Genomic DNA, 13,570 nt, shown 5'->3' on the forward strand with positions numbered 1-13,570 from the left:
TAGGGCGAATAGTGATTTGGATCAACGATAGGAGATGACCGACTTTGGCTTTCACATGCTCTTGGGCAAATTGATCTAATTGACCCCATCATCCGAAGAGCTCCGCCTTGGGAGTAGGAATGAATTGGATATCGTCTTTCCCCATTGCATATAAATTGGGACTTGAAAAGCTTATCTTAAATTGCCATGGGCCAAAAGACATAAAGACATGCGCATGGGACATGCGGCTCGATTTCTAACTGAGAAGGTTTGTTGAGATTAAAAGGATATCCGCCCATCGCAGTCTCGCGTTAGCAGTATACCCTCCTAACCTCGACTAAGAAATTCGGGGAAAAGAAAGGCAATCTCTACATCATAGTCTCGCGTTCGAGGTCGTATCTTTCTTAACACCATCCTAGAAATCCTATGGCGGCCTAGGTCCGGCGGCCGGGTTGTGTGTGCCATGTATAGTGCTAAAACATTTAAGGATGCACAGCAGTTTATAATCACAAAACATTTTATTTTCACAGAATAAAAAAAAAACTTTAAGCTATTACCTTGTACAAAAGAAAAAAATCCAAGTTAGCAAAGCATTTAAACAAAGATAAAATGGCCTAAGTCCTCAAAGCCCCTAGCGGAGTTGCCAAGCTATCGCGACCTCTTTTTTCGGCGCCCGCAATCGGGTACGAGCACCTAAGGGAGGCTAATGGCTCGGCTGAATTTATTAAGCCCGGACTCTCCCAAGTCTACCAATTCACGATTTAATAGTTCAAGTTTTTAACCTGTAAATCAATTTTTAAAATGGAGTCGCTACTAATCGATTTAGGGTGGGTTAGAAACCCAAGCGAAGTATCAGGAGAAATACTTGCTCCTACGCAACTAGAGAAATTAGGATCGGGGATTTTGATTACACTAGTTAATCACCAATGCCCTTTCGATACCTAATCTTTGTTTAAACCTTGAGGTTTTTAGATGTTCGAGGGATTTTCCACGCATTTTGGGAGGAAAAACATTTTTGAGTCTTTTTCTAATTTTTTTGGACATAAAAGGGATTTTTTTGGATTTTTTTGGAAAATATGAGTATTTTTGGTTTTTTCTGAAAATTTTGGCTTTTTCATGAATTTTTGGCTTTTTTTTTGGTTTTTTTGGCATTTTTTGGAAAATATGGAATATTTTTAATTTTTTTGATTTTTCGGAAAATAAAATATTGTTTAATATTTTTCAAAATATTTTTGGAAAATAAATTATTTTTGATTTTTCTTGATTTTTAGAAAATAAAACATTTTTCAACATTTTTTAAATATTTTTCGATTTTCTGGAAATTAAAACATTTTTTAATATTTTTCGAAAATAAATTATTTTTGATTTTTTTGAAATAAATTATTTATTATAGATTATTTGTTTAAAAATATTAAAAAACCGACCGGGTCGAATCCGCGGGTTGGGTCCGACCCGCACGGACGGGCCGCAACACGGGCCCGACTCGGATTTTTTTTTTTTTTTTTTCTTACTTTGCGAACGCGCGCCGTGGCGGGCGTTCGGGACACCCGCCCGGCGCAACGACTCGGTCCGATAGCCGCTCCACGACCCGGCCTTTCCGGCGAAACCTTACCCGACCCGGATCCGACTCCACGACCCGGTTTCTAGCTACCCCAAATCGCGCAAAAACCCTACCCGGCTCCCGGCCGGGTTTGACCGATGACGAGAAGAATCGGGAACCCTAGGGTTCCTGATTCGCGGCGCCGAGGGGGGGAGGGGAACGAAGCATCGCCAGGGCAATGGCGGCGACGACTGCGACGGTGATGATGGCGACGGTGGCGACGGTGGCGATGATGATGATGATGACCCTTACTACCTATGGCGAGGTGGAAGATGGCGAGCGGCGGAGATGGAGACGACGTCAGAGGGTGCGCGACGCGGCTTTGCAGGGGTCTCGGTTTGCGTTGGATAGCATCAGAGGACAATGGCGAACACGGCGGCTGGCTGGAGCTTCGGCGTGGGCGGTCGACAACGTCGGGGATGGCGGTGATGGCTCGGCAAGTGGGCGGTTTGCGACGGTGGAGGCCACGGCGAACAACGACGGTGACGGTGAGGCCTGGGTTTGGTCAGATCTGACCGGGGCTCACTCTCTTTCCCTCGGGCTCGCCCTTCGAGCTCCCCGAAGTCTCTTGGGAACCCCTCTGAGCTCATCCCACCTCGGCCGGCCTTGCACTCAAGCTCCCCGAAGTCTCTCAGGGGATCTCGAGCTCTGGTGGCCTCTCTCTCTCTCCGATCTCTCTGTTCCTCTCTCCTTCGTCGGAGATGGAGGGCCTATTTAGGCTGCGTTTGGTTAAGCATTTGCAATGGACTTTGAGTCCAATGCAAATGCTGAAAGCCCAAAGCTACTTGGGGAAAATGCAATTGTGTTTGGTAAAAAAAATTTGCAAATGGACTTTGAGTTAAATGTGCGTTTGGTAAAATTTTTTTTTGCAAGGGGCTTTGATGGGTATTGTATATATATATATTTTTCTTTTTCTTTTTTTTTTTTGAAAATTCAGCTAAACCCTTTGCCGGTCCGGCAAAGGGTTGCGGCCGCCGGCGAGCTAGATCCGGCGCGCCGGCGGTTGTCGGCCGAGGTCGCCCGAGGTCGGGGACCTCTCGGTGAGGGTCGGGCGACCCGCCCGAGGGCCGCCGGAGGTCGCCGACCTCGGGCGACTGTGGTCGCTCGACCTAGGGGCCGCGAGACCTGTGTGACCGCCGCCCGGGTCTCGCGGTCGCAGCGGCGCCGTCGCGCGACCCTTGGGCGACCCTCGGCGAGGGTTGCGCGACCAGCGAGGGCCGCGGAGGTCGCCGACCCGGGTCTCGCAACCCCGGGTCGAGCGTCGGTTGGTCACCTAAGGTCGCGCGACCCTCGCCCTCGAGGTCGGGCGGTCGCTGGTCGCTCGAGGTCTTCCGGCCCACGGCCGGGTCGCCGAGGTCGGGCGACCTCCGCCCACGGGTCGCGCGACCCTCGCCGGAGGTTGCCCGAGGTCGGGCGACCCTCACCCGACGGCCGCCGCACCAGATCCGGGTCGCCGGCCGTCGCCCTTCGCCGGATCGGCGAAGGGCTGCTCCTTTTTCATTTAAAAATAAATAAATGCAGGGGCAACGGTGGGTTTTCAAAAAGTTTTGGGGTAGAATAGGAATTAAAATTTTCATTAAATGGAAGCCTCCAAAGATTACCAAGGGTAAACTTTCACTTGAAAGCCCCTTGGGAATCTTTGCCAAACACCCCTATTTAGGGTGAAGGGGCTTTGGGGCTTGGATGGGTTTTCTAAATGCCCATCCAAACGCACCCTTATAGGCCGAGGGGCGGCCGGTCGACGGAGCTCGACCGTCGGTTGCCGCGGCCCTCGTCGGCCGAACTAGCATCCCATCCGACGCCAGCTACCTCTGCTCCACGTGCGCTGCTGTCCTCCTCGCTGCTTCGGCGTCGCGCGCGTCGCTGTCTCCAGCGCGTGGAGCTTATCCATGTGAGGAAGACAATGGGCGCGCAGGTCGGGCCGGGTCTGGACCCGCGTTGGGGGGGTCTGGAAAACCACTGGGCTGGGCTTAAAGGCCCAGCCCGACGTTTCTGCAGATTCTTTTGTTTTTTTTCATTTTTTGTTTTTTTATTATCCGAAAAAGATAAAATAAAATAAAGTAAAATAAAGTAAAACCTAATTAATTAAAAGGAAAATTTAGGCGTCAACAATGCCTAAAACGTTCATTAAAAAGTTCAAAACCTCACATTTCACGTCGAGGGCGTAGAAATCAAGAAGGAAGCGCTTGCGGCTCTGAAGTTTGAATCGCCAAGAACTGGTCTGATTGCATAGAGAGAGAGAGAGAGAGAGAGAGAGAGAAATGGCCCAAAAAGGGAAATCAAGAAGAAGATCAAAGTAGACAAATGCAATAGGTGCTGGAGACTTCAAGGAAGAGAAATCATTGAGGAAGAGAAAACAGATCGATTCAAAGCGTGCGGCGGCTAACATCTTGGGCAAAATGCAAGATGTCTTTAAGCGATCGGATGTAGAGCTGTGGTGAAAGCAAGAAGACGAAGCGACCAGATCTGGCCAGTGACCCGAAGGTGAAGACGAGCAAACGCTGGGAAGAAGACGAATCCGAAGACGAATTGAGGAAGATGATGGAAAAATGGTGATTCGATTCGGATGTGCATTTCGCCTAGACACGGCGTTGACGCCAGCGACGGCGGGAGGTATCGAGGTCAATCTCAAGAGATGGTGTGGACGAAGGAGGAACATAGGAGGAAGAGAGAGAAAGTGGTGAATGAGAGAATTTCTATTTTTTATTTAATTCCATATCAACAAATATGTGTCAAGCTGTAATTGGATGGAAGTGAAAAAATGCTTGGCATGCAGTTGATGACGTGGTGAGAGTAAACCACCGAATATTTTTGATAAATACAAATAGTTATCTACAGGTAGATGGACACTAAAGCAACTAAATATTAATTACATATACTAAGAAAATAGACAAATATTAATGACAACAAAAGTAAATATATAAGAAGAATACATGCCATCGCCATGCACATTTTATGCCTTGTGCCCCATTTATTTATTATTTTTCTTAAGTTATGAATCAATTAAGTTGTCGGTGTTTTCAACTAAACACTTTGTACGCAGTTACATTTAAACTTCACGCCATACACACATTTCAAACCTCAAATTCTCATGACCTAAGAGACCAAATTTTCAACACAGTCACTAAGCAAGAACATTCTTTCAGTAATGCTCCATCAACATCCATGTTTTCAAGAGGAGCATTTAGGAATCAGTAGAACCAAGCGATCAAGAGCATATCACAATGCAAAAGATCACGAATAATATCGACTTATGAAAAGCAACCCATCTTTAAAGAACATAAAATTGGCCAACAACGCTCATTTAGGTCTTATTCTCCACGCATAAACATGACAATTGCAGGTGAAAAAAAAAAAAAAAAAGATTACTTTCAAGCTAGAACTTCGTTGGTCTACATGACGACCATGTTTCCCATCCAAGACTAAGCTTGACATCAATGGGACACAAATAAAAAAACGCCTAAAACGTTCATCAAAAGTTCAAAATCTCACATTTCACGTCGAGTGCGTAGAAATCAAGAAGGAAGCGCCTGCGGCTCTGAAGTCCGAATCGCCAAGAACTAGTCTAATTGCATAGAGAGAGAGAGAGAGAGAGAGAGAGAGATATGGCCCAAAAGGGAAAGCAAGAAGAAGATCAAAGCAGACAAATGTAATATGTGCCAGAGACTTTAAGGAAGAGGAATCATTTGAGGAAGAGAAAATAGACCGATTCAAGTCGTGCGGCGGCAAACATCCCGAGCAGAAGGCAAGATGTCTTTAAGCGACCGGATTTAGAGCCATGGTGAAAGCAAGAAGACGAAGCGACCAGATCTGGCCGGTGACCCGAAGATGAAGACGAGCAGACGTTGGGAAGAAGACGAATTGAGGAAGACGATGAAAAAATGGTGATTCGGTTTGGATGTGCAGTTGGCTTGGACACGGCGTTGACGCTAGCGATGGCGGGAGGTGTCGAGGTCAAGCTCAAGAGGTGGTGTGGACGGAGGAGGAACAGAGGAGGAAGAGAGAGAAAGTGGTGGAATGAGAAAATTTCTATTTTTTATTTAATTCCATATCAACAAATATGTGTTAAGCTATAATTGGATGAAAGCAAAAAAATGCTTGCCATGCAGTTGATGACTTGGTGAGAGTAAACCACCAAATATTTTCTCCTCGAAGTTCGTCTTGGTTATCAACTTTTCCCTCCGAAACCGAAATTATAAGTCACAAACCTATTTCTTCAATTAATTCATATTTATAGATATGGATTGCAAATCTACTTAAACTTAAAATATGGGTTAAAATAAGTTCATTAATTTATTTCACAAAAAATAAATGATTTAAATATTCAAAACATATTATATTGTTTAAAATAAGGATTAATATCTTGAAAAACCCCAAATTGGTATAAATTGGTACATTTATGATAAATTTAGCCTAAACTAATTTAAGTGTTGTTTAGCAGCCATATCAGAATTTTTGGTATAAATTGGTACATTTATGATAAATTTAGCCTAAACTAATTTAAGTGTTGTTTAGCAGCCATATCAGAATCTAGTAGCACTTCGTCTTCATGCACTTCATCTACTCGGACAAGTTTTAAGACTTCCATTGAATAGATCCCTAAAGAAAATTATGAGGTTGGGCTTTGGGGGAAAAAATTACGGTCGAGAGAACGAAAATGAAAGTGGGATGCGGAAACTTTCCGCAGCTAACATGGCTCACTCTATACTTTGTAAGATCGAAAATATACATTACATTTCTCTGTATTTCGTTTATTTAAGGAGGCCACGAAGGAAAAATTGCATGAGCATGGCCCAGAAACCAGGTATAAAACCAATGCGCCTCTAAAATATGCAGAGGCAAAGGACCGCGTCAAATAATCAGAAAACGCCCTGCGCACGCCATATCAGACGCCCGAGCTGTTCATGTTTTCCAAGGACACGACGGCACCTGATCGGGTGTCGGGCGTCGGCTGCGTGTGGGACGTGAAGATGTAGAGCACCCACAGGTGGAGGCACACGACGTAGACAAGAGACCAGATTTTGGCCGTGGGGTTCCTCTTCAGGAAAACGGAACCGGCCAAGATTATGGCGTCCAGCTGCCGGAGCAGCACGTGCAGTTGCTCCCTCCCGGACCGGATTTTGGCTTCCAGTGAGGGCCTCGTCCTCGAGTTGAATAGCTCCCAGGTGCCCGTCTCTATGTCCTTCAAGGGAACGCTGGAGAAGCTGTCCACATTGATAGCTGAATTGCCCTCGTCCAGCATCCTCGAGGCCGTCTGCGGACATGAGAAAGCACTGATCTTAGAAAGGCGTTAAACCACAACCTAATTGACTAATTGATTACATGAGAAATACAGGCTTCAAGATGGTAAGCTACCTCAATCCTGAAGACGAGAGTTGCCTTCTCCGAGGATAAAGCTTCGACCTGTAGTAACAGAGAAGTTCAGTAAGTCCGACCAATGAATGAATTTCAGTAGACAAGTTCCTTAGCACACACTAAACCTAAGGAATTTCTGCATGATGGGACGAAAGTTTGATTTGACTGATTGCCTTAAGTGGTTTAGCATTTTTACCCAACCGAACTAATTAAACAGGTGCAGTGATTTTCAAAGCAACCTAACTTTGGAGCAGATATTTGGTCATTCATTTAAAGAGCCACAAGCATGCCACATATATACAAGTCCACAGTCAAAGCTGGGCTAAATAAACAGAGAGCTAGTGAAAGCCATCAACATTGGTTCGTAATTTTTGTTTCCCTTTACTTGGTAGATTTCCCTGCTATATTCGGTGATAACACGGTGGAGTATCACCTATTCAGATTCCAATGGATTGGTGTATCTTTTTCCATCTATAAAAGCTGAAGGGTCTTCTCCAGTGCATGTGCAATGAGCTATGCTATTCTCTCTAAAGTCTTTGACATTTGCAACTTCATATGTTCTTTTCAAACCTACTCTTATTGATTAGCCAAGCAGACATTTAGAAGCGGGAATACCACATTCAGGCATGGACTGGTACTGTTCCAACCATCTTCATCGCTTTAACTGTTTAGCATGTTTGAACAAACCTGGGCTTGTTTCTGAATTAGATGGTCAGTCAACTGACCCAGCCGTCGCTTCAGCTCAAGTTCTACTTCCGTTGGCTCCTCCATTTCCTTCCTTGTCATTTCAATGTTTGCTTCAATATTCTTGGCCTGGATGTGACGAAAAACTGATACTCAAAACATTTGATTCACAATTGCGAAGCTTAAAAACTGGGAGAAAACAATTGGCCATATACGGGACAATCCCTTGTATGATTATTTACAGAGTAACACAATTCTGAACCATCAGGCATTAATCCAACTAAATGAGAAGTTTTAGGGGGTAGGGGTATGGCTGGTGTGTGACCATAAAGACCATGGGATGTGGATTGCATCCCTTACTCTTTGAAAAGGAAAAATTTCTTCCCAGAGACCAACTGTACTGTTATCCCATTAGGACTTCCCAAAAGTACTCGAGCACATTACATGATGACTGATAACTTCCAAAACATGTAGCGGACCTACTTCCTCTTTTGACATCTCTCCAGTGTCATTCTTAGGAAAGTCCTGAGTCCATGGCATTTAGACAGCCAGATGTAAATTGTAATGAATTTGCAGAATACGCTATTTTTTTTATCCATACCATCCAAGAAAGCTAACCTTTTCCTCCAACTTCTCAATTTTGTCAGCAAGAAAAGAACACTCTGCCTCAAGCAGCTCTCGTTCAACTTCCAATGCCTTTGTAGAGGCTAACTGTATAAGCAAATCAGCAAGCAAGCTCAAGATTTAAGCCAAAATCGGTGTAAAATGATAAGGACAGCAGACAGCCGAAAGTACTTGCAGGCCCTGCACCCCAAATTGTTAGTCCATATGGCTCACCTGCTTTCCAGAGGGTCCCGTCTGATGGCTGTTGGAGATCCTCCTTCTTAGTTCTGCAGTAAAAGAGGGGCAGATTTAGTGGAATGAAGCCATAGGATTATACGGTGTACACATGCAACCCACTCTAAGGGAGGGAGGGAGGGATATGCAACCCACTCCTATGCAAGGAAAACAGGTGTTTTCCGGAGGGAGGGAGGGAGGGAGGGAGGGAGGGAGAGATATGCAACCCACTCCGAGGCAAAGAAAACAGGTCTTTGCCAGAAGGAGGGAGAGATATGCAACCCCCTCCAAGGCAAGGAAAACAGGTGTTTGCCGAATATAGCAAACTCAAAACTACAGAACTGATGGCTTCATTTATACATCTCGTTAAATAGCAATTTATGTGCAACAATATCTGTTCAACTCATCAAGCTGCTCCTAACTATAAGTTCCATGTGGAGCCAAGACTACTTGAGCATCCCCTGCCACATACCTGAGTCTTTAAATAAACCTTCTCTAAATATAGCTCGACTAACCTAATGCATGCCTATGTCCTAAACATACCTTTCTAACCAAAACACCTATCAGACACATAATGCTTTGAACATGCAGTGAAATCGTGTCCATCTCTCTTCAAGCAAATGTCTCACCAGCACTAAATTAGTTCACATAAGCAATGGTCAGATAAACATTTGATCAGAAGGACCGGTGAATGCAAAACAGGAAAATACGATTAATGAATTTAGATCCAAGCCTAGATGACATGAGCAATATGTGTGTGAACCGGTGCACATGAGGCCAGAGGATGTCTACCGTTGAATCACATGGGACCCCGTGTTTAACCAGTTCAGATTCATTGGGCTTATGAACAGCAGCACCATACAAGAATTTTTCAGACAACATACCTTCGTGGGCTACTTCTTTCAACTCAATTTGTTGCCGAAGTTCAGCCACCTTCTTCACCTGGTCAATGAGAAAAGTGTACGAAGAGTTCAGCCACTATGAAGACCAAACAATGAGTATATAGGACCCTAGCATCTCCAATTCAGATTTCCACTCCAACAGTTGAGTTACTACTCTCTCAAGTATATCCATATCCTGCTTATGTTTATAATAACTGGCAGACAATAGCTTCAACCGATTAGACCAGCATTCTTTCCCTTTATCAGACATAATGTGTCTATCCGGAGTGATCTATACTTTTAGTGGTTCAAATTTGCCTCTTATTTCATGACCAAAACTTCGTTTCTTTGGTAGAATGCCCGAGCGCCACGCTTAAAATCTTGGAAAATATATACATATTAACAGTTAAAATTGCATAAGAATTTTCATATTTCTTCGAGTTTATGGAACAATTATTTTAAGTTGCCCATACAGGTACTATCCATCATACCACATTTACTTTCTAACAGAGACCTCTAATGTTGAATGTTTATCTATTTCAAGAATAGCTGTCCAATTAAATTTACTTAGACCAGACAATCGATACACAAACAGATTTATGCATCAAAGCAGCAAAGAACAATTGCGTTAATTCATCCAGATCAAGTACCGTTGATGAAGATCTACAATAGGAAAAAGACTTTGCTCCAACTACATGAGCAAACTAAGTCAATTGTCCATAGACTTAGAAGAAAGAAATTTGGTTAACTAAATCAACTTGAACAATATGATACCTCTACTTCAAGATTCCATTGTGCAGTTGCAAGAGATTTGGCTAGGTCAGCATTTGCTGTCTGCAAAACCCATTTCAACTTCAGTAATAACAGAACCAAATATCTGCCTAGAGACAACACATTAAAAGGGCATTTACTCCTGCAAAACTTTCGCTATAAACCAGACAAATTGAGAATGGAATATTTTGAGGAAATGCACCTATTAAAATTTAGTACCTCCAGTTTAGCTAACCGTGCAAGGGCCTCCATTCTGGTATTATTGTGTTTCTGCTTTTCCAGCTCCACAGCATCCATAGTCTCCATCATTGTTGTCTGCAGTTCCGAAGCCTACATCAAGATAAAGCTTAAGTGTTAAACCTATAGTTAGGGTCGGAAAAAAGCCTGACTGATAAAATAGAAACTTAGAGATACTAGACCTGCCAGAGAATCAGATATCATTCGCTAGAGGACCTTGAAACAGAACCTAAGTCTATGTTTGGAAACTCTATGGGAAGAGAAAATGGGATTAAAATGTCACAAATTTTTAAGTTCCCCTGTACAACCTTCTCACAAAAAATTTAAATTATTCTCAACTTTCCACCTCAATTTCCATTCTTCCCATTTTCCTTACTTTTGCAAACATAGCCTGATTCTACAGTAAAAATTGCTACAGCAGCATGTGTTTTAATAAATGATGAAACATGGTGTGTACTTGGATGGTTAGCCAAGCATGTGCATATATGATCCTTTGACAAATCATTAGGAAATCAGCACTATTTGCATATAGTTGCATCATTGGGCACTGTATCAAATTCTTTGCTTTTCTTCTCGTTTTTTCTTGGCTTGTGTGTTTTGGGAGTAGTTCAGTAATTTCAGTCCAAATCTAGGAAACAATTGATACGAACTGGCAAACGATAATGGTGCATTTATTCTCTCATTCAAGCACAAAAGTTTGGTGAGTTCAAACCAGCTAATAAGACTGGATCGCAAAGATCAGTGGAACTTGGGCTGAGTCTGTTCATGCAATAATTGAAAGGAGTAGGAAACGAAATCAGTAACTTCCACATCAGAGAAGATATATCCCCCCAATTACAGGAAAAGATTGTAAAAGCAATCATATGCAGATGATATAGAGGAGATAAGTTAAAACAGCTTCAGCAGCAGCAGCAAATCAATAACTATATGGATAATATAGCCAGCAAAAGATATACCTCTTTCACTTGTTGCTTTGCCCTTTCTTCGATTATTTTCTCCAAACTCTGCTTCTCTCCCTCCAACCTTGCAACCATATTCTCACGTTCTCTAATGGCCTCAACAGACTTAGCTGCTGCTTTCTCAGCAAGAATCTTCTCCCTTCTTTTTCTTCTCTCCTCTCTTTCCCGTTCATCTTCACTCTCAGAATTGGATGCTGAACCAGATGAAGTCTCTGAGGCTGAACCAGCATCACTTATCCCATTGACATCTCTAGGAACAGAAGTACCCAAAGTGCCCTGTACCCCATGACCATCTCTATTAAATCCTACCTTCAATTGAGAAGCAGCATCAACAGCACTGATTGGTAGAACAGTGGAACCACTGCCATCTACTAAATGAGAGACATTCTCCCGAAGGGGGACAACATTCAATTGCCCAACATTCTCCATACTCTCCTTAGGCAATGCTTTAAGCATCATATTTCCTTTTGCAACCTTCTGATGCAAAGCTTGTTGCTCCACGGACTTCCCATTGTTTGCTGAATTAACATCTGGAGTCATGCTCATGCCTGTAGAATCAGATAACCCAGAGTCTTCCGCATCAGCAGGTTTCCCATTCAACCTGTTGTCCCTGAGACTGCCTGACCTCCTAGACACTTTCGCAACAGTATTACTGGTCTTTTGGTTCCTCTTCAGCTCCATCGACATCGAATTAGAACCAAAGCTCCCCTGCCTCCTGTAGCTATTCTTACCACCGACGACCCCAGGCAACCCATTGCCACGTTTCACAGGGGAGGCTAATGGTGGGTTTTGCGAGCTCAACAGCTCAGTCCAGTCACCATCAGTAACATTGGAGTTAGGTGTCGGATTGGGTTTCGGGCTCGAAGCGCTCACAATCCCCTTATTACTTTCATGTTGGCTAATCGTGCTACTGCTGAAATCACTAAATAATCTACCCCCATGGTCACTATTATCCGGCGATTTCTTTTTCAATTGATCCTTCAAAGGCACCGGGCCTCCAGTCCTCGTCACAGTGTCAACGCTTAAACCATCAGATTGAGGCCTCTCATCCTTACGGAGCGACTCGGCCGCTTGCTGATCGATCTGATCACCAGATCAACAGCCAATTCAGTTCAAAGAAAGAACATTTCACATTCAAACGAAACCAGGTAAATTCATCAACTGAAGCACGGGAACGAGGAAGAGCAAGAAACGAACGGCAATCGGGAGAGATCCGGAACCGAATTGACTCGACTCGGAAGTCAAAACTCGAGTCCAGATCGAGGAAGATCGACCTTCCGACACGCGGATGAACCAAACGGAACACCGAAAATCGACATTACCTTCTGAAGAATACTCTCGGCGGCTTTGAGCTTGGAGGTGAACCAGTCCGACATGGCGACGAACGCACTCCTCTTCGGATCCCCGAGCTCAGATGCAAGCCGAGCGAGCGAGCGACGGCGACGGCGACGGCGGCGGCGACGGAGAGGCTAGAGAAGGAGACGAGAGAGAGAATGCGGCACGCGCATGGCGGCCGGAGCCCGCGGAATCGACGGAATCGAGTCGCGGAGCGGAGGCGAGGGGCCGAACGGCGGAGGCGCGCTCGCGTTCGCGGCTGCCGCTCCCGCGGACGGGAGCTCGTCAATGGCTCGGAGCGCGCCGGGCGATCCGAACGGAGAACCGCGCAGGTTCGCTGCCGCCGGGAGGTGGCGGATGACGGCGGTCGCCGCCGCGGGATCTGGTGGCGGTCACCGGCGAGGAGGGGTTGCTGGTGGTGCTCGGACGCTGCCGTGTGGATGTCGTTTCGGTTTTTCCACACTACACGCGCGCATGGAGAGAGGCAAGCAGGGAGAGAGAAGGGACGGTGTTTCGCACGTGCCGGCGATAGAGACCGATTAACGAAGGGGACGAATGGAGGCATGGGCCGGACCGGCTCGTGCACAGTCCCGTCTGGGCCGGCCCGATTGATTAGTCTTTTGTACCCAATTGGGTTCGATATTGCCAAAAAAAAAAAGGAAAAATATTGTGTGTAGTCTGAAATTCGATTATTAAGGCCAATTTACAAATAATTAGTGACCAGAAGTATTGAGTTATAGACATCACGGATGTTTTCACTTGCAATACAAAATATATAGACAAGCACTTCCATTATAAAATTGCATGCACATATCCACTTTTGTCCCAAAATAGGTACTCCGAACTAGAATTAAACTCGCTCCGAGTTTTTCCCAATAAAATATTCTTGGCTGATCTAATTGCTTATTTGGTCATATTCTTTTCTTGTCATG

General features: G+C 44.6%; 1 protein-coding gene across 2 annotated transcripts; it reads right to left on the reverse strand.

Annotated features, from left to right (window-relative positions):
- Positions 1-6,233: 6,233 nt before the first annotated feature.
- On the reverse strand, positions 6,234-13,133 carry LOC104422909 (golgin candidate 2). Of its 2 annotated transcripts, none has more exons than XM_010035375.3 (10): positions 12,626-13,132; positions 11,301-12,386; positions 10,327-10,437; positions 10,111-10,170; positions 9,340-9,397; positions 8,456-8,508; positions 8,237-8,329; positions 7,622-7,747; positions 6,935-6,982; positions 6,234-6,833 (listed from the first exon to the last, which is right to left on the reverse strand). In XM_010035375.3, the coding sequence occupies exons 1-10, from the start codon at positions 12,677-12,679 to the stop codon at positions 6,465-6,467; spliced, it is 2,058 nt and encodes a 685-aa protein (XP_010033677.2). In that variant the 5' UTR covers positions 12,680-13,132; the 3' UTR covers positions 6,234-6,464. The 2 variants fall into 2 exon arrangements, 1 of the variants encoding a protein (XP_010033677.2); XR_005548565.1 differs by having other exon boundaries at positions 6,749-6,833; positions 7,550-7,747; positions 12,626-13,133.
- Between the last annotated feature and the right edge of the window lie 437 nt (positions 13,134-13,570).

Source organism: Eucalyptus grandis, chromosome 2, assembly GCF_016545825.1.
Source record: "Eucalyptus grandis isolate ANBG69807.140 chromosome 2, ASM1654582v1, whole genome shotgun sequence".
NCBI lineage: Eukaryota > Viridiplantae > Streptophyta > Magnoliopsida > Myrtales > Myrtaceae > Eucalyptus > Eucalyptus grandis.

What these genes read in the sequence shown, in the direction of transcription:
- LOC104422909 (XM_010035375.3), bottom strand. Translation starts at nt 12,679, where the DNA reads ATGTCGGACTGGTTCACCTCCAAGCTCAAAGCCGCCGAGAGTATTCTT. An exon ending in CACGGTTAGCTAAACTGGAG is followed by an intron (nt 10,171 to 10,326) that starts GTACTAAATTTT and finishes TGGGTTTTGCAG; the next exon opens with ACAGCAAATGCTGACCTAGC. An exon ending in TAATTCAGAAACAAGCCCAG is followed by an intron (nt 6,983 to 7,621) that starts GTTTGTTCAAAC and finishes CTGTTACTACAG; the next exon opens with GTCGAAGCTTTATCCTCGGA.